The 26,017-nt window shown below is 42.5% G+C and overlaps 1 protein-coding gene across 5 annotated transcripts in view; it reads left to right on the forward strand.

Annotated features, from left to right (window-relative positions):
• adarb1b (adenosine deaminase RNA specific B1b) overlaps positions 1-26,017 on the forward strand; it is a 150,664-nt gene that overhangs the window by 114,375 nt on the left and 10,272 nt on the right. For 4 of the 5 annotated variants that reach the window (XM_061691443.1, XM_061691445.1, XM_061691446.1 and 1 more), the window contains 6 exons: positions 745-819; positions 5,824-6,749; positions 13,128-13,242; positions 16,565-16,733; positions 16,851-17,002; positions 20,055-20,223. In XM_061691443.1, coding sequence (XP_061547427.1) covers positions 745-819; positions 5,824-6,749; positions 13,128-13,242; positions 16,565-16,733; positions 16,851-17,002; positions 20,055-20,223 — 1,606 coding nt within the window. The remainder of the gene's footprint in view (positions 1-744; positions 820-5,823; positions 6,750-13,127; positions 13,243-16,564; positions 16,734-16,850; positions 17,003-20,054; positions 20,224-26,017) is intronic. The other variant, XM_061691444.1, reaches the window with a different exon arrangement.

Raw genomic sequence — 26,017 nt, forward strand, 5'->3', positions numbered from 1 at the left:
TTTAACCACAGCCGTTTGCTTCGGTTGACTTAGAGCCATTTCTCATCCGGAGGGCTCACCACAACCACAGACTTTGATAAGCACGGCTAGCAGCAGCGTCTGTGTGTGTACCATTCTAAACAATGACAGCGTAATCAAATTAGCAGTTTTTGTTTATTTTATTTTCAAATTGAATTAGTGATTGAACGTGATTTGGGGGAGTTGTTGATGTTGGTGCACAGTGTGTATGCTAGCAATATAAGGTATAATACCAACTTTCATGATGTGGTGTTTGGTAACTTGAGAAATATGCTGTTTTTTGGGGGGGGATTTCCTGAAATTTAGTGGTTTTGGAGATGGGAGGATCATGATTCCGAAAGGAGGTCTCGAGAGAAATCTGTTGTGGTGTACAATTCCAGATTAGAGGACATACTTTCATTTCAAGTTTGTTTGGAAAGTATTGTTCATTGACACAAACCTGACCTCAAATAACCTTTCATTGTTATATAGTGTAGCAAGGTCAAGCAAGCGTGATTAGATTTATGTCTTCCAGCCAGCAGTGTGAAACAATACCTTGCCAAAGTCTCAATGCACTGTTCTGTCTTCTTTTAATGTTTATATACTGTGGTTCAGTGCGGGCTCATGTAGTCGCACTGCAAATCAACATGACTGGAGCAGCCTCTCAATGCAAATCACTACTTTGAATCAGTGGAAGCGCATGTGTATCACTCAAGCCGTCCTCTTGTCCTGTCCTCTTATTTGCAGGTGCAGTGGCGCTGAGGCTGCTCTCAGGTCAGGATAAACCCGTCACCATGGATATGGATGAGGAGGAGAATATGAGTGAGTCGAACAAGTTTTTTTGTCATTTTCCTTTTCTGTTCTTTTTGCTGTTTCTTTGCTTTAGAATATACTTGCATGTCCTCCCTGGTTTGACCTCCTTTTTTTCCCAATGAGTAATCAGTACAAACTAAACTAGTAAACAGTACAGTACATTTCTACTGCTTATCACAGATCTTACAAAACTGGATAGTCCTACATATAGTAGGCTATTCTGAAAAGTCTTCTAATTGGTTCATATGATTGCCCCTCTAACCGGGACATACAGCAATGTGCACACCCCCAGATATTACCAAAAACTTTAAAGGGAAAAGTTAATCAGTATATCTGAGAGGCTTCAGGTCATATAATAGACTTTTCCTCCTTAGAATTTCTTACTCAGAAAATCTTTTTTTACAAAGCTTATTGAAATTTAATTAGACATTTGAGCTATAATTCATAGTGTGGGAGTCTGAGAAAACCCCAGAATAGCTTCACAAAGATTAGGTTATGTTTTAATGTCACATTTTTTTTAGCTTTGTTGACTATGCTAAACATCCGTGTTGTTGGTGACTGTGTGCATCAGGGTTGTTTCAGGTACCCAGTAAATGTAAACACAGTGTCATATATGGATCACTTAAATACATGTAAATACAAAAATAATATAAAATCTGAATTTGGCACTTAGACCCGTAGTGTAAAGCCACCCTAAAAGCAGGGTTTCAAACATCTTGAGCATTTTCTTCTTAAATGTGAGACCTGATATAGTGTGTGGTTTACTCAAGATGACAAACGGAGCACACAGCATACTAAGGGTTGAACGACTTCAGCTTTTATGTAGTGGATGCTAGATAGTCAACTCAGCATTGAGTAATTGAATACGTCATTGAGATTATTTTCCCCACCCTCCCGACTCGCTCATCCAATCACATGCAGATACCTCCATGGCCTTACAGACAGTCAGAACTATATTAAGAACTATATAAGAACTATATTAAAAAATATTAACACCAATGTTGGGTCTTTATTGTACTTGTGCTTTTGTTATACTTGAGAATAGACTTATATTTTGCAAGTGACCGGGCTAACAGCTTAATTATTAGTGAAATATACCGTATTTTCACGACCATAGGGCGCATCGTATTAAAAGGTGCAGTCTCAGTTACGGGGTCTATTTCTGTATTTAACACACACATAAGGCGCACCGTATTATTGGGCGCAGGCATGGTAAAACATACGCTAGCTTAAAACATACGGTAGCATGCATGCACGCTAAAACAATGTTTTTAAAAAGGCAGCGGGAGCAAAAATGAGTTCGGTTGTACTTCATTGAAGTATTGAACAACGTACTCACGTTATTTTTTTTTAATCAATCCTTATCCACAAATCCATCAAAGTCCTCATCTTCTGTATCCGAAATGAACAGCTGGCCAAGTTCTCCAACAAACACGGCAGGTTCCCTTTCGTCATTGTCAGAGTCAGTCTCGTTGCCGGGGGGGGGGGGGTGTTCAGCAATGATGCCGGCTTTCACGAAAGCTCGGACAACAGTCAAAGCAGATACCTTAGCCCAACCATCCACATATGGTGGTGTAACTCGCCCGGTGCTGCCTCCTCGTCTTAGTAAAGCTGTGTTCGCCATCTGTCATCCATCGCTCCCACGCCGCTCGCAACTTTACTTTGAACGCCCTGTTTACACCGATGTCCAGCGGTTGGAGTTCCTTAGTCAAGCCTCTCAGAATGATAGCAAGCTTCGAGTTAATTTGCTGCACTTGGTTTTTCACAGCGGCTGTGAGATGGGCGCACATGGGGTCACAGATCAACAGGGACGGTGACGCGTGGAAAAAACCATCCCGTCTCTTTACGTACACCTCACTCAGCCACTCTCTCATTTTCTCCTCGTCCATCCAGCCCTTTTGACTGGCCTTACGATGACTTCAGCTGGAAACTTTTCTTTCTGCAGCGTCTTCCTCTTAAAAATCACCATAGGTGGCAGTTTCTGTCCATTACCATGGCAACCAAGCACAACAGTAAAAGCCAACTTCTCATGCCCCGTTGTGCGTATCGCTACCGTGCTGGTCCCCTTCTTCTCGACAGTATGGTTCACTGGGATGTCGAAAGTGAGCGGCACCTCGTCCATGTTGGTGATGTGGTTGGGCCGGATGTGTTTGTCGGCAATCTTTTTACTGCAGTAGGACCGGAAGATGACCACCTTTTCCTTGTGATCCGCCAGAAGTTGCTGTGCCACGGAAGTCCTTGGCCGGATGGATAAATGGCGCCGTTTCATAAAACGAAAGCACCAAGACGGACCTCCTTGAAAATGTTCGATTTTCATTTCTTCTGCAAGCGTTATTGCCCTCAGTCGAATGGTGACTGGAGAGACGCTTCTCCCGGCTGTTCTTTCATCATTAATCCATCGCTCAACTTGCACACCCCGGCGCTAAATACCTACTGGGGGCGAGGCTTTAGCGTCCTCCTTCACGCACCCTTCCCCCTTTACGTCCGCATGCTGGCCTCAGCCACGTCCACTTTTCCTCTGTATAAGCAGCGTGTCGGCAGGAAATGCTCCCAGTCAGTCAAGCGGTCAAAAAAATTAAAATAAAAAATTAAAGTGGAGCGCTCATCACGCAACAACATTTATAAATGTTGGAACTCGGTGCACACATAAGGCGTGCCGCGCCGCATTATAAGGCGCCCCGTCCATTTTGGAGAAAATTTAAGACTTTTAAGTGCGCCTTATCGTCCTGAAAATACGGTATTTACATGTTCACTGTGCCGACCGACCACCTGTTTAAGTGAGATGTCCGTGTTGTTATTGTTAAAACACGTGATTGGCAATTCCTCCACTTGTAGCTATAATCGTCATTGTGTAGTGGTAAAGTCGACTAGTCTGTTCAACCCCTGCCGCAGACATATTGATATCTCCCGCGACAATTGCGAGTCTCTCCCCCAAACCAGATGTCTGTAGAAGTACCAAGACTGACATGTGAGAGGCAGCATGGTGCCACAGGCCATCCAGACTGCGGAAAAAAGAAGAGTGGTAGGAGAAGAAGAAATAGAAAAAGATAGGCTTAATTATTAGTTTATCATTCCGGTACACGTAGCTAGGCCAAACTCTGTGTTGACCACACCCATAAAGAATTTGCGATCGGAAATATTGAACAGGTTCAACATTTGCAATTGTTGGACTTGACCTTTTTTAACAGATCAGTAAGGGAAAAATCACTCTTAATACATCCCACACCACAGTACAACCACTCTGGATAATCGATCAGAGACATCAGAGAATCGGGCCATTGCAGACTTTGATCGAAAGAGAGGAAACATGCTCAAATTAGCCCCGCTTATCGGTATATGTGCACTGCACTTAAATTGACACAGTGATAGATAGTGAATGCTGATTACAAAAACGCTGACATGAATGTTATGAACTGCATGTCTCTGCCATAATTTAGTGCATGGCCTAATGGTTGATGTTCTCAAGCTTTTATCTTCTTTTGGTCTCCGTCACGCATTTAGTCCTCATTATCCAACCAAAAGCTGTTATTTTTATTTGAGTATATGCTTTAATCAATGTGAAAAACACATACCTGAAGCCATTTGTTTCGATTTGCATGCCAGTAATTTCATTGTGATTATTGATTGCAAGTGATCATATATATCCATTGTGGTATATTGATCACTGGCTTAATCTGTGTTAAATATGTCACACGCTAAATTTAATATAAGGCTCGACTTTGGGGAAATTTTATTTTTTTTGTGTTATTCCTTGAACATGCAGAAGTTGCTAATTTCTTTTTAGTTATTCAAGCCTATCTACAATGTAATTCAGGTGATTAGCGGTTGACGTTTAGTTTGGCGTTTTGTCCTTTTGTAACATTATCTTCTCCTTCTCTTCCTTTATATCCATTTTATCTGCAAAGCTAACACAACCATAAAGAATGCATGTGTATGCCAGTGCATGTTTTCAGAGTTGAGAGACTGATGAATGTGCAGTTTGAATGATGACTGATTTTTGGAGTACTTTTTTGTTTGGCTTGTCTTAAGACATGACCATGATTTGATTCAGATGGTAACGGCATGTCACTGCACACTGGTGAGCTTCATGGGTGGGATTTCAGAGACATGGGGTCACACGAATGGCCCCCAATTTGAAACTTTCTTTCCTCTTTTTGGACTACGACATGTCATTATTGTCAAATTTTCCCGTGAAGGGGGTTGATGTCACATTTTGAACTGGCAGTCTTGTCACCAGCCGAGCTTTTTTAGGATCCAGCAGTAGGCAGTCTTCTCATTCTGCCTCTTTTTGATGTGTTCTCCCATTTTGCCTGGTCCTCAGCTCCTACCCTTGCACTCCTCCCCTGCACTCCCTCAACCCAACCTACAGTCCCACTCATGCACACTGCGGCCTCTCTTTCTCCTGAGTACCGCAAGGAGTAACCTATCAAGCCTTTGCTGAAGGATGTTATAAATGAAAATTTTTGCCAATATTCCATCCGCTTTGCTTACTGGGTTCAGTGATATGTGTTCCCTAGCATATCTTATAACATTCGTGTAAAGTCAGTACTTAACTACTAGCTGGTTTTACTGTATGTAGGTAACAAAGGGATTACATGAAGTAAAACTGTGTATGTACATACAGTATGTGTTGAATACTCATAGTAACATCAGGACTTGAAAAGTTTTGTTTCACTCTGAATGCTCAATTTTCACCACATCCATAGGGTAGCAGCCTTTCAGTTGTAAAAATTAAGCCCTAGTACAGAAATAATTTCAAATCAAAAATGAAAATTTAACCATTTTATTTAGCTTGTTGAGTTAGTGAATATGACTGATTGACTGGATGTGAGGATCTTAAAATGGCAAATGAGATGTGGATCTTTTAGAAATCATCAAATATATCTGTCTGCATTTATTCAGGAACACAAATCATTGGTTCAGTTCCAAAGAGTGATAAAGGAATCTATAAATTTTGCATTTACAAGATCCTGCAACGAAGGCGTTGTAAGTTACTCTTTCTGGGCACCGCAGGTTCGAGCAGCACTGACGTTAAGGAAAACCGAAACCTGGACAACGTGTCCTGCAAAGAAGGGGTGGGTGTGGCCGAACAGCTCCCCAATGGAAGTGGTCTGGGCAGTCGAAAGCGCCCCCTGGAGGAAGGAAACAATGGTCACACTCACGCCAAGTTCCGAGCCAAGAAGCGCAAGAAAACGCCAGGACCCATCCTGCCCAAGAATGCCCTGATGCAGCTCAATGAAATCAAACCAGGTCTTCAGTACAAACTGCTGTCCCAGACAGGACCGGTCCACGCGCCGGTTTTTGTCATGACCGTAGAGGTCAATGGACAGACGTTTGAGGGCATGGGTCCGACCAAGAAAAAGGCTAAATTGAATGCGGCAGAGAAAGCTCTGCGTTCCTTTGTTCAGTTTCCCAATGCCTCTGAGGCACACCTGGCCATGGGTCGAACACTGACCGTGAACACAGACTTTACTTCCGACCAAGCAGATTTCCCAGATATGCTCTTCAACGGCTTTGAGACACCGGCCATACCCGAAGAGCCCTTCTATGTCGGTTCCAACGGTAGCAGTACTTTAAACTCACTAGGGGAGTACCCACTGCCCACACCACTTGGCAGCAACCTTGTCCAGGCGCCGCTGCCCCCTCCCTCGGCATTCAGCTCCCCCTCCAGTGGCAAAAACCCTGTCATGATTCTCAATGAACTCAGGCCAGGCCTCAAATATGACTTTGTGTCAGAGAGCGGGGAGAGTCACGCCAAGAATTTTGTGATGTCAGTGAATGTGGATGCACAGACATTTGAAGGCTCAGGGCGCAACAAGAAGCTAGCTAAAGCCCGGGCAGCACAGGCCGCTCTCTCAGCTCTCTTCAACATGCAACTAGACCAGACACCATCCAGGCAGCCCATACCCAGAGAGGGACTACAGCTTCACCTCCCGCAGGTAAGACAGTTTCTTCTTCCAGTGTCATACTCGGCAAGAATTTGCATTGCCATGAATATCCTCTGTAATGAAAACATGTTTTAAAGGTATAGAGGCTCCTCTGTTTACGGTGACGCCGTAACCCAAATTTGTGGTTTGAACACAACATAGTTTAAGCTAACACAGTGGCAAAATCATAATTATAGTAAATATTTGTATGAAAAACATTTTTACATCATAAATATTAAACAGTCCAATTAAAAATTGTAAATTAGGCAATAACTGATCTTTTTGTGCCGTGTGACAATCTTATCTTATGGAAAACTAGTTCATTGCACATTCTTCATAATCTCGATTCGTCCCATGTAGACCGAGGACCCCCTGTAATTTGCAACTTCACAATTTTAGTTGATGGCCACAGAATCCGGCCTCATAAATATGAGGATTAAAATCCGATAAGAATCAATTTAACTGCCATTGTGACTGCAGTAATTTGAAAAAAAAAACAGAGTCCCTGCAATTTATCATCATGGAGTACAGATACAGTAATCCTCTGCTATATCATGGATTCTGCTTCGCAGTCCCGATACAGTGCAGAGTTTTATTACAGTTGTTACGCTATTTCTTTTAATACTGTTTGTACAATATTTTTATCCATTGCTGTTGCTGTCTCCCAGTATATTGTACGTGTTTAGGATAGCAAATAGCAAAATTTTGAGGACGATATATTTTCCCAAAAACTATCACGACAAAGAGAGCATAATAATGCAAGCACATCCGTTTTAAGAACAATTCACCTTTAATTCTAATTCTAAGAAAAATAAACATTGACAGTGTAGTGTAGAAAAATAAATGAAATACCTTATGCTTGATCAGTCTATAGGATTTTAGCCCCGATATTGGCCCAATTAGCTATCGCGGGCGATTTCACAGATCGCGCCCGACAGCTTATAAACATTTCAAACAAAGAGGAAAAAAAATAAAAGTACAATTAAAACAGCATACAGTGCAAGAAATATCATTTAAAACTGGAAATGCTCTAAAAAGCATGAGAAAAAAGAAGCGTTTTTAACCTGGACTTAAAAACATTCACACTTGAGGCTGACGTCACTTCTGTTGTCATTTTATTCCATTTGTGTGCAGCATAATATCTAAATCCTGCTTTACCATGTTTGCTTTGCTCTACTATTTGCCCTGAGTCTGTCGATCTCAGAGCCCTACTGGTATCCCGTTAGCATTTCTTTCATGTATTCAGGACCTAAGCCATTTAAATAAAACAGACTCGGGGTCTGTTCACAAAAATTGCACTTAAACAAATACTGGACATTTGGCACAGAGGTATTAACATTAACAGGCAATTACTGCCAATCAAGTTTCCAGTTGGTTAAAAAAAAAAGTGCCAAGCAGCAACATTAATAACACGACAAGCAGATCAAAGCAACCTATTTTGAGTCAAGATTTGTAGTACTTTTTAAAAGTCTGCAGCCTTTCTTTCAACGCTGCCTACAATAGTCCTGCTTTACTGTATATAATGTGAGCATACGTGCACCATATACGTTTGTATTTGCATTGTTGGGCAAAGGGTTCTGTAATTTCAAGCTGACGGGAAATGTTTCACCGTGTTTTTTGTTTCCGGCTGAAGAAATTGGGTGGGATGAAATCTGACATACCAGCTCGTTGGTGTTAGTGGCCTGGCCGTGTTCGTCTAGCTTGAATCCAAAATGTTCCCACATCTTCGCTGTGGCGTTAGGCATTGGAACTAATTGCATTTATGCCACTCAACTTTCCAGAACTGCGCAGCTACTGACTGGCTCGCCATCGGAAGACTTAGCTTTGAGTACGCGAGCGCCCGCAGTTCAAAAGCACGCACGCGCGCACGTACACACACACAGCAACGCACGCGGCCAATCAGACGCAGGGTGTCTGCCCTTCACTCTCTCTGATTGCTTTAGACACGACAAGTGTCATGTCTGCTTTCATGTCGCAGAAACATTTTCTTCCTCAAATGACTGGGCACCTGTACGAACCCCCTGTTTTTTTGTTGTTGTTGTTTTTTGCGGAACCATTCGAAATTAGGCCGCATATGAGACCAAATTAGTCGCACTCTAGTCCTGTCTCGTACAAAATAAAATTCATAAACTGGATTTCCAGCACCACACTGGAGTACTAAGCTATAGCTCTGCATTCTAAGACACAGATTGATCGTACTGTAACTAATTTGTGTGCGTCTCAGACGCAGGACGCACATCAAAGGAGATCCCTGTCTCCCACCCCTTTATCAACCCAAAGCGCATATTTTACTTTAAAAAAATCTCATGGCACACCACCAAACAAATAATGGCACGATGAGCGCGTCTCAATTTACTCACAAATTCAATTACTCACTGGTTAGGCATGACTGGTTGCAGATTTTCTCTGCTCAGTTCAGTAAGCACACTGAGGATAACTTAATACGTAATAACATAATGGAAAGAGTAAATTGGTATTGGGCATTAAGTCCTATCATGTAAATCCAACACAGGACATTTCAAGTGAGCCAGCAGTCTACGTAAGGTTAGGTTGGATTGCCTGGCCAAGAGTAAGACTAGTCTATAAAACACAATATTAGAGAGTGTTTATTTGTATGTTGAGTTCACTCGGAAAATAGCCATCCAAGTAAAATGTCATTTTTTTATTTTTTTATTTTTTTTTTACAATCAGAGCAATTCACAACTGTTGTCGTCCAATAAAAGCCTTATGAGCCTTAGATGGCTCATAAGACACTCTTCCTACATGTTTATATTTGACAATTTTACTCAATTAACCCTATGGCTGTATTAGTACATCATAAACTGTTCCTTTTAATCAATTAAGAATTGCATTGAGAAGGTTTACATTTTTGTCCAAGAACAAAAGCTCTGTCACGTCGATAAACTTGTCACTTGAAAACTAAAGGACCCTTGCTACGAGTGGGTGAGTCCAAAGTCGCAGAAAAGTAATATTACAATAATCTCATTAGTTTATGTCCATCCAGCCGTAGTCATCTCTCATCTTGGTTATCGTCTTTTTCTATCACATTAGTCCCCAAGTAAAGAGCTTAGCCAGAGAAAAGTGGCACATGAAAAAAAAAATGATGAACACATGATGTATGTCACTTGAGCTTGAACTGCACGGACGTTGCTCTGTTTCACCTGACTTGCAAGACACCTTGAGAGATAATCAGGCATCCTTTTTAAAGGTACAGTCAACCCCCGTTCATCGCAGGGAATTATTCGGGATCCACCGCCAATAGGTGAAAATCTGCGTAAGAGAGTTTATGTTGAGAGGGAACAAAAATAAAGTGTAATCAATACAACAGCCGTGTGCCCTGTAATGCTGTCCTTCTTGAAGCAAATTCAGTTTTGTCTTCTTGGTCAGTATTTTTCTATGGTGCTAAGGCATACTACCAGAAACCAAAACAATACAATGCCATTGTAGAGCTTACAAGCAAAATAAAATGTAAAGTTAGCAAAATATTTATACACAACACTAGAAGCTGATACTGCCCACTGTTCTAGACAAGATTGCGAGATGTTAACAGAGGCCGATCAGAGTCGAAGAGGGTAAAAATCCTGCGAGACTGCTTCAATGGTAATTATTGAATTTGAGGTATGTCAGAAAGGTTCCAGGACTCATGTTACAAAATCCAAATTACAAGTTTTCCCCTTGAAATTAATCCTCCTGGAGTCTAAAGCCTGCCGCACCCCAATTCCAATGAAGTTGAAATGTTGTGTTAAACATAAATAAAAACAGAATACAATGATTTGCAAATCATGTTCAACCTATATTTCATTGAATACACAACAAAGACAATATATTGAATGTTCAAACTGATAAACTTTATAGTTTTTAGCAAATGATCATTAACTTTGAATGTTATGACTGCAACACGTTCCAAAAAAGCTGGGACAGGTGGCACAAAAGACTGAGAAAGTTGAGGAATGCTCATCAAACACCTGTTTGGACATCCCACAGGTGAACAGGCTAATTGGGAACAGGTGGTTGCCATGATGGGAAATAAAAGGAGCTTCCCTGAATTGCTCAGTCATTCACAAGCAAAGATGAGGCGAGGTTCACCTCTTTGTGAACAAGTGCGTGAGAAAATAGTCGAACAGTTTAAGGACAATGTTCCTCAATGTACAATTGCAAGGAATTTAGGGATTTCATCATCTACGGTCCATAATATCATCAAAAGGTTCAGAAAATCTGGAGAAATCACTGCATGTAAGCGGCAAGGTCGAAAACCAACATTGAATGCCCGTGACCTTCGATCCCTCAGGCGGCACTGCATCAAAAACCGACATCAATGTGTAAAGAATATCACCACATGGGCTCAGGAACACTTCAGAAAACCAATGTCAGTAAATACAGTTTGGCTCTACATCCGTAACTGCAACTTGAAACTCTGCTATGCAAAGCGAAAGCCATTTATCAACAACAACCAGAAACGCCGCCGGCTTCTCTGGGCCCGAACTCATCTAAGATGGACTGATGCAAAGTGAAAAGGTGTTCTGTGGTCCGACGAGTCCACATTTAAATTTTTTTGGGAAATTGTGGATGTCGTGTCCTCCGGGCCAAAGAGGAAAAGAACCATCCGGACTGTTATGGACACAAAGTTCCAAGGCCAGCATCTGTGATGGTATGGGGCTGTGTTAGTGCTAATGGCATGGGTAACTTACACATCTGTGAAGGCACCATTAGTGCTGAAAGGTACATACAGGTTTTGGAGAAACATATGCTGCCATCCAAGCAACGTCTTTTCATGGACGCCCATGCTTATTTCAGCAATGCCAAACCACATTCTGCACGTGTTACAACAGAGTGGCTTTGTAATAAAAGAGTGCGGCTACTAGACTGGCCTGCCTGCAGTCCAGAACTGTCTCCCGTTTAAAATGCGTGGTGCATTATGAAGCGTAAAATACGACAACGGATACACCGGACTGTTGAACAGCTGAAGCTGTACATCAAGCAAGAATGGGAAAGAATTCCACCTACAAAGCTTCAACAATTAGTGTCCTCAGTTCCCAAACATTTATTGAATGTTGTTTAATGAAAAGGTGATGTAACACAGTGGTAAACATGACCCTGTCCCAGCTTCTTTGGAACGTGTTGCAGCCATAGAATTCTAAGTTAATGATTATTTGCTAAAAACAAAGTTTATCAGTTTTAACATTAAATATCTCATCTTTGTAGTGTATTCAATTAAATATAGGTTGAACATGATTTGCAAATCATTGTATTCTGTTTTTATTTATGTTTAACACAACGTCCCAACTTCATTGGAATTGGGGTTGTATATAGCGCCAAAATCACAACAGTTGTCGTCTCAGGGCACTTTACACATGAAGCAGGCCAAAGAGCTCACTCGTCATTCATTAAAAGACCAACTCAACCAAGCAAGCACTAGGCGACAGAGGCAAGGAAAACTCCCTCTTGGGAAAAAATCTCAAGCATACCCAAGACTCAGTGTGGAGTGGCAGTCTCCCTCGACCAGTTGGGTTAGAGAGTATAAAAAGAGAGAGGCAGAGACAGAAGAAAGCCATTTCGACAAATCAGAATTGAACTTATCAGGAGTTGACTTAATCCTCAAGGGCTGATTGAAGCATGTTGCTTGAGAATCCACCGCAGATGAAGAGATCTGCCTTTAAGGATGACCAGGCTGGCCCAGTCGTTCGGAGCAGAATCTTCCACAGCCGTGCCTCCGGGGTAGTAGTCCATCTCAGATTTTGTCCAAGTTGGTCAGTGCAGAATCCGTACAGCAACAGCCTTAGATTTGGTCATTGTCACCAAGCCCTCTCTCCGAGCAGGAGAGGAGGGTGGAGAAGAGCAGATATGCAGCAGTAAAGCAAGCCTGCGTGTAGTTTAACAAGATGCCAAAGTATAAAAATAAGTCGGAAGTCGAGACTTAAACATTTCAACTGAGGTAGCAGCTCTAACATGGGCATAGTAGGGCATTCCAGAGTACTGGAGCCCAAATAGAAAATGCTCTAGAGCCTGCGGACTTGCTGAGCAGCACGATACAATGGTCGAGACGAAACGTAAAAAATGCATAGACTACGATATCTGCATCACTAGCAGAGACGATGGGCCAAATCTTAGCAATGTTGCAGAGATGAAAAAAATGTTTGCTTAATATTCTTAGAGTACATTTTAATGGAGAGTTGTCAAATAACACTGAGATTTGTTGCTGGGGCACTTTGGGTAGGTAAAGGATACCTTTTGCATTGGTGTTACCAACTTTGTGGCTCTTGTTTGGTGCTGAAGGCAAATATTGTGACAGGTACCGGTGCTCGGGGTGGTAGGATAGCATTAAACGTGTTTTATAGACGGATTTGACACTAGTTTGTGTGTTGGTGTGTGCATTCGTGCGTGTGGTTGCAGGTTCTCGCCGATGCAGTCTCTCGACTGGTGGTGGATAAGTTCAGCGAACTGACAGACAACTTCACCTCCCCACATGCGCGGAGGAAAGTCCTGGCAGGTGTCGTCATGACAACAGGTATGTAGCGTATATTGGTTTGGCATGCATGCAAATCAGTCGCCTATTGGCGAAATTCGCCATTTTGAACTCAAAACAGGACATTTCCGTGAATCGAACAGATCTGATGAGTTTTTCCTGGAGGGGGAAGGAGGGTTGTGGGGGGGTCGCCGTTGGTATCGCTGAGGTCATAGGCTGTTTCGTACTACTTGAACACTGGCGGCTACTGTAATTTCTCGTGTATAATGCGCATCCGTGTATAATACGCACCCCCAAAGTTGACCTCCAAATTCTGGAAAACCCTTCCGTGTGCGAAGTTAAATCTCCCATGCTTCTCCTTTGATAAGTAGACGAGGCTTCTTGTATACGCAGACTGGCTCAGCGGGGCAGCCAAGGCAGGTACCGTAATTTCTCGTGTATAATGCGCACCCATGTATAATACGCACCCCCGAAGTTGACTTCAAACTCCTGGAAAACCCTTCTACTTATGTATAATGCATTTTTACAATGCATGATTTTGCTTCTACCCGTATTATCAAAACATTAAGTATTATCTGTATTTAAAAAAAACAAAAATTAAAATCATTATTCTGAAGTTAAGCACGTATTGCGACAAATAAGTCATGAATATGCAAATGACTTGTGTATCCCCTCACTTATACTCTTGTTCTGTAGACTTGTATAATTTATTATAAAAGTTACAATAAGCTTCAGCTCAGTTTCACGACCCTTGTCCAGCATGCTTCTTCTCCTGTCTTTGTCCTGTTCTATCTTGTCCTGTCCTTCCCTCACAGTGTGTAGCACTGCAGCCCCACGCAACACTCATATTTAATGTTTCATTGTTGTAGATAATGTAATGACTTACTTCTCTCATCCTGTTTAAAATTAGTGCTTTGTTTTTTTTTTTTGTTTCTCTCGCCTCTAGAAACTTTGTTCTGATCGACTCTGATTCTCAATAAAATTAAATTATAATACTAAGAAACCACAGCCGAAGCTTAAAAACTCCACAGTGACACAGTAAAAAAAGGGCATAAAAGGACTACAGATCTTCCATTCTGCTTGAGCTAACAGCCGAACAGGACAAAAAAAAAAAAAAAAAGACAGTGTCGTATTTGTTGCACTGATCTTTTGTATTTTCGCGTTGAGGTACTACAGGTCGTGGCTCTGGTTGTGGTCCCAGTGAAACAGCGAAGCACACGTAACATCGGCGACAAGAGTTGATCCGCTAATACATCTTGTATTAATTAGGAAACGCGCCTACATTTATCTAATTAGTTTACGGATGATAAAGTTAAATATATTAAGCGATGACGCGATGTTAGGGATTATCTCACAACACAGAATGAACTAACTTAAAATTTAGCAATGGCCAATAAAAACAGAAAAATATTGTACTTAATGTTTTTCTGGAGGATGCATTTGAAGTTGGTAATAGTGAAAAATGAAATGAAACAGATTGTAGTCAGTTCTTTTCCAGAATGAGAGCGCTTAAAGAGGAGGATGCTATTCATGTGGCACAGTTTGCAGCAGGCATCAGGTGCAGGTGGAGATGGGCATGGCTCAAGTTGGAGGCCAAAACAAAAAAGCAATGAAATGAGGCAAATTTAATTTTAATCCTAAATTTGTACATCAACATGGACTTGAGCGGTGTAAATAAATGTTTTCTGGGTGAATAATTTTTTGAAATGTTGCCTTATTGTACTATTCAGACTCTTCCAAATTACTTAATTTGTTAAAATCAAAAACATTCTCTGCGGGAGCCCAGGGGATTCCCCCCAGACGCCTGCGTCACTTCCGGTTTAGAAATTTCAGCGTTATAAATTAAGCTATTTTGTCTCGTAAAGGGCACCACGTCACTTTTTATACGTATAAAATTTAGGAGAAAGCGACGACAAACCTTTAATCAGTCTCATAATCTGAAGCTTGCTACAGGAATTAGATGAGTTCTCGATAACCAGAGGTCTGTTGTCGAACCCACACACGCACAAATGATACAGGTAGTGATTTTTTTAATAGAAAATTTACTGAGATCTAACGGGGGAATCTACAAGGCAATAATCTGGGGGGGGGAGACAGACGAACATCTGCAAAGGAGGCTGAATTTGTGATGTGAGGGTGGAATATGAGCGGGTTGGGACAATGCATATAGCTGGGGGTGCCTGTTCTCGTTAATTTAAACCCAAATGTTCACTAATCTGCACTTTAGTAGATCGCATATTGGACTCCCATGCATGGTACATAATTTAGGCAAGATGGTCAATCTCCCGACTGTTTGGCTGGTCCGGTCCACACGGGGAACAGGTGGATTTGGCGGAAAGAGGAGGAAGAAAAAAGAGAGCGTTCCCAGGCAGTGTGGCGACATGTGCCGCCCGCTTCCTTCCCAACGGTGCTTGCCCGTGAGCTGCCCGGGCACCCAAAAGGGTTGCTCGGAGCGCTGGCAGGGTGCCCTGCGGCGGGAAAGGGTCTGATGTGTCCTGCCACCTCGTGGTGAGAGGTGGGGCTTCCTGGCTGAGCCAGTCTCCGGCAAGTTGGTTGAACGAGTGCCCTCAACAAAGGGGGCTCTGGCCTCTATGCCCATCCAAAAAGGAAGTAGGATTTGCCCCCCCCCCCCCCTAGGAATTTTCGTGTATGTGGGTACCAGAATGTTTAAAATATATGTAAACAGTATTTATACTTTACATATTTGAGACAAAGATTACAACAGTGTACGTATTTACTTATATCTTTAATTATAAAACCTTTCCAGTAATTAACATTCATCAACATTGTCTTCTGAGAGAGGCGTAGAGGTTTGCGTTGGTGGCGGAGGAGAAGCTCTCACTTGACTCGTAGAGGCTTTAGGTTCACTCGGGGACTCTTCTGCTGGAGGCGCTGATGGTGTAGCTGGGGTTTTACCTTGGAGAAAAACATGGTGATGGGTAGTTGTTGTCTTTGTTTTTTCTTTTGCTTCAAAATTCCCCTGTACAAGGACATACCCCCGTCTCTTATTACGCGGAGTTACCACACGTTTCGCTTCCTTATTGAAGCAGTTTTACAGATGTTTGCTTCCTCTTTCTTGATGTACCGCACTGTAGATTCATTCACGCTATAATGGCGTACCACAGATGCATTACTTCTGCCCTGTTTGAACATATCTAAAAGTTTCACTTTTTCGCTGATTGTCATCATCATCATCTTCCTCTTGGGCGTCCCGGAGGGAGCTTTCGCAGGGGCACAGTGCTTAGGCGGCATTGTAAGGGCTTAACTAATCAAAAAAACACAGGGATTTGCATGTCTTTTTCCACTTGTTTCAGTAGAGAAATGGAAGAAAAACATTTGCCTTTGGTCGTGCTCTCTCTACCAGGAACGGATGTAAAGGAGGCGCAAGTGATCTGTGTTTCGACAGGAACTAAATGCATCAACGGTGAGTACATGAGCGACCGCGGCCTGGCCCTCAACGACTGCCATGCTGAGATAATCGCCCGACGCTCGCTCATGAGATACCTGTACATCCAGCTGGAGTTCTTCCTCAGGTCAGTGGACACGCTCACATTTTCTGTGTTATATTATCTTGTAGATGCATTTCAGCTGTATTCAATGACATTACTGTTTTGACTTGATACGTAATAGATGTTTGTCTGTCGCCGTAGCAGCAGCAAAGAAGAGCATCAGAAGTCGATATTCATGCATTGTGACAAAGGAGGCTACAAGTTAAAGGACAACATTCAGTTCCACCTCTACATCAGCACCTCACCCTGCGGAGACGCCAGAATCTTCTCCCCGCACGAGGCCGGCGTCGAAGGTAAAGCGCCATGACCAGCGCCGGCCGCTGTCATTAGGCTAAACCAGGAATGTTTTTAAAAATAACACCGATGGGCCAGGTCATTTGTAGTTGAGATGGGGTGGCGATGTTAAAATGTGTATGTACAATACTATTTTAATAATATGTTAATTATTTAAAAAATACAAATGTTACATGTATATGTAAAATGTGCGTTAGTGTAATAATTAGATCTTTCTCATGTTTTAATTGTATATGCATATTTAATTTAATTATAAATAACTAATTGTTAAATAAAATGAATTTAAAAAATACATTCATGTAAAATAGTAGAAATAAAAATAACTCAATGTTTTAATTTTATTTTCATTAATTTACTCATAATTAATGAGAATGACTAAATAAATGACTACATAATTTCATGTATATGTAAACTAGTTTATTTTCATTTTAAAATAACATTCATGTTTTAATTACTAAATCACTAACTAATTATCCATTTTCTGTACCGCTTATCCTCACAAGCGTCGCAGACGTGCTGGAGCCTATCCCAGCTATCTTGGGGCAAGAGGTGGGGTACACCCTGAACTGGTTGCCAGCCAATTGCAGGGCACATATAAACTAACAACCATTCACACTCATTTTCACACCTACGGGCAATCTGGTCTTCAATCAACCTCCCACACATGTTTTTGGGATGTGGGAAGAAAGCGGCGTGCCCGGACAAAACCCACGCAGGCACGGGAAGAACATGCAAACTCCAGACAGGCGAGGCTGGGATTTGAACCCCAGTCCTCAGAACTGTGAGGCACATGTGCTAACCAGTCGCCCACCGTGTCGCCCTAACGAATCATTTAATTAAAAAATATATTAATAAAACTGTTACACATATACTTCAATAATAAACAATGAACAACATCAAACAACATTCTCATGTTTAAATTTTATTATTTATCATTAATATAATTATTATTAACCAATTGGAAGACATGGTGGACAACTGGTTAGCATGTGTGCCTCACAGTTCTGGGGACCCGGGTTCAAATCAGGCCTCGCATGTGTGGAGTTTGCATGTTTTCCCCGTGCCTGCGTGGGTTTTCTCCGGGTACTCCGGTTTCCTCCCACATCCCGAAAACATGCATGGTAGGTTGATTGAAGATTTTAAATTCCCTATAGGTGTGTGAGTGAGTGTGAATAGTAGTTTGTCTATGTGTGCCCTGCGATTGGCTGTCGACCAGTTCAGGGTGTACCCCGCATCTCGCCCAGAGTCAGCTGAGAGACCCACCAGCACGCCCGCGACCCTAGTGAGGATAAACGGTATGGAAGATGGATGGATGGATGATTAACCAATTATTTAATAAAAAAATGTATTTGGAAAATTGTTAAGGATTTGTTTTTGTTATCATTTACAATAATTCAATGAAACAATTATTTAATAAATAATGAATAAATGACATTTTTACTGGCTGTATGCGCGCCATACTTTGCCCAGCCGTGTGCTAAACTGACATGTTTATAATGCGGCCTCAGCTCAGTGGGCAACTTGAGCAAATTAAATCGCTGAGCTTCCCTCTTCCGCTTGGTTCAATTTAATTAGAAATTTTCCGCAATGTCCTAATAGGGATCCGAGACACTGAAAACGAGGCTTCATTAATTCGAGCTTTTGTTGGTCGCTGTGTGCGCGCCTATCAGTCTTTACCCCAGCCAGCCGGCGCTCCCTCACTGTCTGACTGATTAACCTCCCTCGTGCTTGGTCAAAGTGTTTTCCTGCTGCGCGTGGCAGCCTGAACGGGAGAACAGCTACATTCAATTAGGCAATGAATAGACGCCATCTGAACCATTGATGATGAAATATTATTGTGACGTGCCTATTTTTGTTTTCTTTTCACATCATTATTTCCTAATGTCCTTCAATTCCCAACTCAACAAGGGGGGGGCTGTCAATCAGGAATACAGTATATGATCGTTCTCGTTGACGAGCCGGCTAACCACGAGTCGGTGGAAGTTGTCGTTTTCACGTGCAAGCAGATGTTTTCTAATTGGTTGTCAGTTTTCCACCATTAGTGCAGCTCAGTTCACCCGTAGTACTGTTCCTGCTATCACAAACCAATTGGTGCCGTTTCATGTCTTGTGACTGAGCTAATTTAATTGGACAGTTCAAAGCTGTCAAGGAGATGCTTTCATTAAAAAAAAAAGAAAAAGGAATTTCTTTGCAAAAACAGCTTTTTGAAGAAGTTTGAATTATGAGATGATGGCTAATGAAACAGTATGAAAATGTAATATATTTACCGAAATTATAATTATTTTCACAATATTGCTCAAAGAAATGTAAACACATTTTCTTGTATAATTTGCATTTTTTTCACACAATTGTAAGCAGCTGCAACCAAAATTTATTTTCATGGATGCAATTTCTGAACTGTGTGTGAGACATGGATCTCTTCTCTTATTGGTCACAAGCATGTAAACACAAAAGGTTTTCTGTTTGCCTAGCAGATGATACGTGAATAAAGCAACAACAACAAAGAAACAACTAATAATTAAGTGGAGAATCGAGCAGGATAAATGTCAGCAAATAGCTGAGCACATTTTAAAAGCATGACAACACATTATCCTCGAAGGAGGCGCTAGCGTGCTCAACTAAAGACGTCTCAAGTTAACCGTCTAATCTGTTCACATGCCACCTGTAGTTACATCACTGTGATGATTTTTGTGTAAGGTGGAATAACACCTTCATTTTGTTAGCCGCAGGTGCTATCGCTAACAACACACTGCATCACAGAATACAAAGAGCGACAGAGCCTTTTACTCTCTGTAATGCTAAATATGGTATTAATGATAATTGCGATTTCAAATGGTAATTCTAACCGTTCAGGCTTTTACAATGAATCATAAACAAGGGTAAAGCCTGATCTCATGTACAAATTAGACTCGATTGAGAAGAACAAACACCAGGATGATTTTTTTTTTTTTTTTTTTTTAAGTCTGCAGGCCAGAAGGAAAGAGGCAGTAGGTCTGTTCATTTCTTCTTTTAGCTTCCAACCTTTTCCTCCTTCTCGCTTTACATCCTCAGACCAAGGAGACAGACACCCCAATCGAAAAGCAAGGGGTCAGCTTCGGACCAAGATCGAATCCGGGGAAGGCACTATACCTGTGAGGTCCAGTAACACCATCCAAACCTGGGATGGGGTTCTCCAGGGAGAGAGGCTACTTACCATGTCTTGCAGCGACAAGATTGCCAGGTCATTTGCATTCTTGGTTCAAATAAAACGCTCTCATTCCTGTGTCAGGTAGAGGACAGGGTTATATTGTAAAACAGAGGATCCCCTGTAAGGCTGCATGTCCATATTAGTTATATATTCTATATTAAGGCGATGTGAGGCATATTAAAGCTACGTAAGCTTTAACTTGAATGTTCATAGCACCAAAACAGTCCCTTTGAAAGCTATGGGTTGGCATAACTACTAGACACCTGCTGTGTGGTCTCGAGGCTACAACACAACAGTTCTTCCTTCTTTCCTTCTGAACCTAAGGTTCAGACAAAAAAATAGTTTTTGTTTTTTTTCTTTTTTGCATACATCAGATTTCTGATTTTAATGGATTTTTTTTTTTCTTTCCTGACTTGGCCAGTCTAAGACGTTCCACTTTCCCCCCCCCCCCTCATGAACTCCTTTGTTGTGTTGGCAGTGTGTTTTGGGTTATTGTCTTGTTGCATGATGAAGCTTCTCCCGATTAGTTAGGATGCATTTTTCTGTAAATTGCAAGACAAAATGGTTTTGTAGACTTCAGAATTCATTCTGCTGCTACCATCATGGGTTACATCATCAATGAAGACTAGTGAGCCCGTTCCAGAAGCAGCCATGCAAGCCCAAGCCGTGACATTACCTCCACCATGCTTCACAGATGAGCTTGTCTGTTTTGGATCATAAGCAGATCATTTCTTTCTCCATACTTTGGCCTTTCCATCACTTTGGTAGAGGTTAATCTTGGTCTCATCAGTCCATAAAACTTTGTTCCAAAACTTTTGTGGCTCATCGCTGTACTTCTTTGCAAAATCCAATCTGCCCGTCCGATTCTTTTTGCTAATGAGTGGTTTGCATCTTGTGGTATGGCCTGTATATTTCTTCACTCAAAGTCTTCTTCACAATCCAACTTGGAGTGACAGATGGTGGTAGACTTTGCAAAAAGGATGACAATGGCTGTAGTGAACACTTTCTTCCAGAAGAGGCAGGAACATAGGGTGTGATCTACAAGAGCGGTGGTAGAAGTACGTTAGGTGCATTACATCTTGTGCAGATGATATAATCTGAAGCTGGTTACTGACTGTATGGTAGTGGTAGGGGAGATTGTGGCTGGATAGCATAGGATGGTCGTGTGTAAGATGACTCTGGGCAGCCGTGGCCCAATGGTTAAGAGCGTCGCCTGCCACAGTGGGGTTTAAGACCCCAACCGGATCATCCACCAACATCCCCCGGACTCACGGCTGTGGTGTCCTTCAGCAAGACACTGATACCCCGAACTGCTCCCTTTGGCGCTTCAGCTGCCCCCTGCTCCAGTGTGTTCCACTAACAAATGTGTGTGTTCACTGTGATGGGTAAAATGCAGAGAACAAATTATGTGTGCATGCATGTTCATGACAATAAAGATGATTCTTATTCTTATTATCTGGTGGTGGGTTGGAAGATTAAGAAGACAAAAGGTCGAGCAGAGAACCCTGTAGTGTAAGCTGAGAAAGGAAGAGTGTTGTGCATCTTTTCGAGAAGTAGTAGCTGGGGTAACCTCTAAGTACAGGAAGTCATACAAGGAAAGAGTTGAGCTAAAAAGAAGTGAGAAACTGAGAGGACCGAGGAGAGGAGACAAGAATACATGAAGATGCGACATAGGGCGAAGATGGAGGTGGCAAAGGCCAAACAAGAGGTGCCAGGTTGGACACTAAAGAAGGAGAGAGAGATCTATACAGGTTGGTCAGGTAGATGGATAGAGATGGGAAAAATGTGCAGGAGGTTAGGGTGATTAAGGATAGAGATGGAAATGTGTTGACTGTTACCAGTAGTCTGCTGGATGGATGGAAAGAATACTTTGAGGAGTCTGTGAATGATGAAAATGAAAGAGGAGAGTAGAAGAGCCAGTCTGAGTCAGTCACGTTCCGTGCGGCTCCTCAGAAATGATGCCGGCTTTTACGAAAGCTCGAACAACAGTGCAAGCAGACACGTTAGCCCAAGCATCCACAATCCATTCACAAATTGTGGCGTAACTCGCCCGGCGCTACCTCCCAGTCTTAGTATAGCTGTGTTCGCCATCTGTCATCCATCGCTTCCACCCGGCTAGCAACTTCACTTCGAACGCCCTGTTTACACCGATGTCCAGCGGTTGGAGTTCCTTCGTCAAGACTCCCGGAATGATGGCAAGCTCAGAGTTATTGCCCTCAGTCGAATGGTGACTGTAGAGACGCTTCTCCCGGCTGTTCTTTGATCATTAATCCATTGCTCGAGTTGGTCTTCCAACTTGGGCTACCTCGCCTTGTTTCCGCGGAAACTCAGCTTCGTCTTCTTGACTTGGCGAAGCTCGTTTTCCTGCTTCCTCCACTTGCAAACCATGGATTCGTTGATCTTGAATTCTCTCGCGGCTGCTCGATTCCGATGTTCCTCCATGTAACTGATAGCTTGCAGTTTAAACTGTGCTTCATAAGCGTGTCTCTTTGTAGGTGCCATTTTCGCGGGTCCTTAGCCAAACCGATGTTGTTTTGCACAATGCACATATCGGCGCTATAGACCTACTGGGGGCATGCCTTTAGCGTCCTCTGTCACGCGTACTCTTCCCCCTTTACGTCCACATGCTGTCCTCAGTCACTTCCGCCTTTCCTCTATATAAGCAGCGTATAAGCAGGAAATGCTCCCAGTAAGTCAAGCTGAGCGCTCATTGAAGTCACACAACAACATTTACAGATTTTGGAACTCGGTGCACACATAAGTCGTGCCGCATTATAAGGCGCCCCGTCCATTTTGAAGAAAATTTAAGACTTTTAAGTGCGCCTTATGGTCGTGAAAGTACGGTAAATGTCGTGTAGTGTTGCCAGTGAGTGTCCAAGTTACGGCAAGATTTTATGGCAGTAGTCTTGAGAGTGCAGTCGTGAAAGATCAAATTTGTAGTCTGATCCAGGCATTATTTTCAGATATGTTCATGACTAAACCAGTAACTGAATCATAATCAATTTATCTGTGCATTTTGTGCGCACACAAGTCGGGCATTCCTTGTCTGGCCAGGCCTCTAAATTATCCCAAGTCTGTCATTTTCTTCATGGGGTGTCAGGGACGACCACGTTGATGGACTGACCTGTCCTTCCCGTATATTCGCGTGCCGATCATAGCGTCTTTAGTCTCTGTCCGTGTTCAAGGCAACAGTGTGCCAGCCTCATGATGAGGGGAGGCTGCGTGCTATCAAGCAAACAATAAAAGTTCTCCATAACTCTTCTCCACGAGCCTCCCTCCTCGTCGTTCTTTGCCGTCCACGTTAGTAATACTTTGCATCAGTGCACCGAATGATTGGACGCCAAATGTGCGCTTGATGAAGGACGTGTCTGCTGTGTTAGCGGCCTTTTGCACAATGTGACTGGGCAACGCTGTTACTCTTTCAGCTTGTCGGACTAGTGCTATCGATTTCACTTTTTTCTTTTGCCCTTGTCGAAAGTGGAGGGATCTAAGTCAGTGGAGGGTAAAACAAACTTGCAACACTGTGGTATTAAGAAAACGACACTTAAGTTAATGAGTAGCAATTGAGTAGTTCCTCAGATGACACAACGCCATTTGCAGTTGGGCGAAGAATCTCTTAAATTCATCATACAGTGGTGCCTTGATTTACGAGTTACGAGTAATTTATTCCTTGGCCACACTTGTAACTCACAACACTCATATCTCAAGTCATCTTTTCCCATTGATCATCACGACTTCATACTTTAATGTGGTCGTGATGTTGAGCGTCTTGGCCACCAGAGAGTAATATAAAACAGACATGCATAATACACGAAGAGGTTTCACAACTAAGTGGCTTATAAAGCTGCATTAATATTAGTCATTTTTCGCAGAGGATGAAGAATATATGCCTTTTTGTATGTGTACCTGCGTTGCTGCACCGTTTGTGTTCAATATGCATTAGCCCCTTTTCCACCACCAAGCGCAGGAACTTTTGAGTTTCTGGTACCAAAAGGTTCCTGTGACGCGTTTGGTTTGCGTTTCCTCCGCATCTCAAAGTTCAGAGTAGCTTAACCAATTGAGGCTGATGACGTACTGTATGTAGGAGAGATTAGTGTTGCTCATTACTGACTCTCTTAAAAAATAATAATAATAATAATAATTTTCAGCTAACTCAACCTTTTAAGTTAATGTATTATTTGATGCACTATATGGCCAAAAGTATTTGCTTACCCATCCAAATAATTGAAATAAAATGTTGCAATCACTTTTTTTTTTCTTTTCTCTTTTTTTCTTTTGATGGCCACAGGTGTGTAAAATAAAGCACCTAGGCATGCAGACTGTTTTTACAAACATTTGTGAAAGAATGGGTTGCTCTCAGGAACTCAGTGAATTCAAGCATGAAACTGTGATAGGATGCTACCTGTGCAACAATTGAACATGTGAAATTTCCTCGCTCCTAAATATTACACGGTCAACTGTTGGCTGTATTATAAGAACGTGGAAGCGTTTGGGAATGACAGCAACAGAGTGGGGTCAGCGGATGCTGAGGCGCGTAGTGCGAAGAGGTCGCCAACTTTCTGCCGAGTCAATCACTACAGATCTCCAAACTTTGTGTGGCCTTCAGATTAGCTCAAGAACAATGCACAGAGAGCCTCAAGGAATGCGTTTCCATGGCCGAGCAGCTGCATCCAAGCCCTACATCACTGCAAAGAGTCAGATGCAGTGGCGTAAAGCACTCCGCCACCGGACTCTATAGAGCAGTGGAATTGTGTTCTCCGGAGTGACGAATCACACCTCTCCATCTGGCAATCTGATGGACGAATCTGGGTTTGGTGTTTGTCAGGAGAACGGTACATATCTGACTGAATTGTTTAAAGTTTGGTGGATGGGGGATGATGGTGTGGGGTTGTTTTTCAGGAGCTGGGCTTGGCCCCTTAGTTCCAGTGAAAGGAACTCTGAATGCTCCAGCATACCAAGAGATTTTTGACAATTCCATGCTCCTAGCTTTGTGGGAACAGTTTGGTGCTCGCCCCTTCCTCTTCGAACATGACTGTGCACAGAGCAAGATGCATAAAGACATAGATGACAGAATCTGGTGTGGATGACCTTGAGTGGCCTGCACAGAGTTCTAACTTCAACCTAATAAAACACATTTGGGATGAATTAGAGCGGAGACTGAGAGCCAGACCTTCTCTTCCAACATCAGAGTGTGACCTCACAGATGCGCTTCTGAAAGAATGGTCAAAAATACCCATGAACACACTCCTAAACCTTGTGGACAGCCTTCCCAGAACAGTTGAAGCTGTTATAGCCGACATCTTATTGAACCTTATTGATTGGGAATGGGCAGCACGGTGGTCGACTGGTTAGAGTGTCTGCCTCAAACACAGTTCTGTGGACCGTGTGTGTGGAGTTTGCATGTTCTCCCCGTGCCTGTGTGGGTTTTCTCCGGGCACTCCGGTTTCCTCCCACATCCCAAAAACATGCATGGTAGGTTAATTGAAGTCTCTAAATTAACCCTAGGTGTGGATGTGAGTGCGAATGGTTGTTTGTTTGTATGCCCTGCGAGTGGCTGGCAACCTGTTCAGGGTGTACCCCGCCTCCTGCCCGATGATAGCTAGGATAGGCTTCAGCACTCCCGCGACCCTTGTGAGGATAAGCGGCTCAGAAAATGGATGGATGATTGGGAATGGGATGTCACTTAAGTTCATACACTATATTGCCTGTTCGTTCACCTGCCTTGACTCACATATGATCTGAAATGACATCCCCTTCTTAATCAATAAGGTTTTAATATGACATTGGTCCACCCTTTACCACTAAAACAGCTTTACTTCATGAAAGG

The sequence above is a fragment of the Phycodurus eques genome, chromosome 12, assembly GCF_024500275.1.
Source record: "Phycodurus eques isolate BA_2022a chromosome 12, UOR_Pequ_1.1, whole genome shotgun sequence".
Classification (NCBI taxonomy): Eukaryota; Metazoa; Chordata; class Actinopteri; order Syngnathiformes; family Syngnathidae; genus Phycodurus; species Phycodurus eques.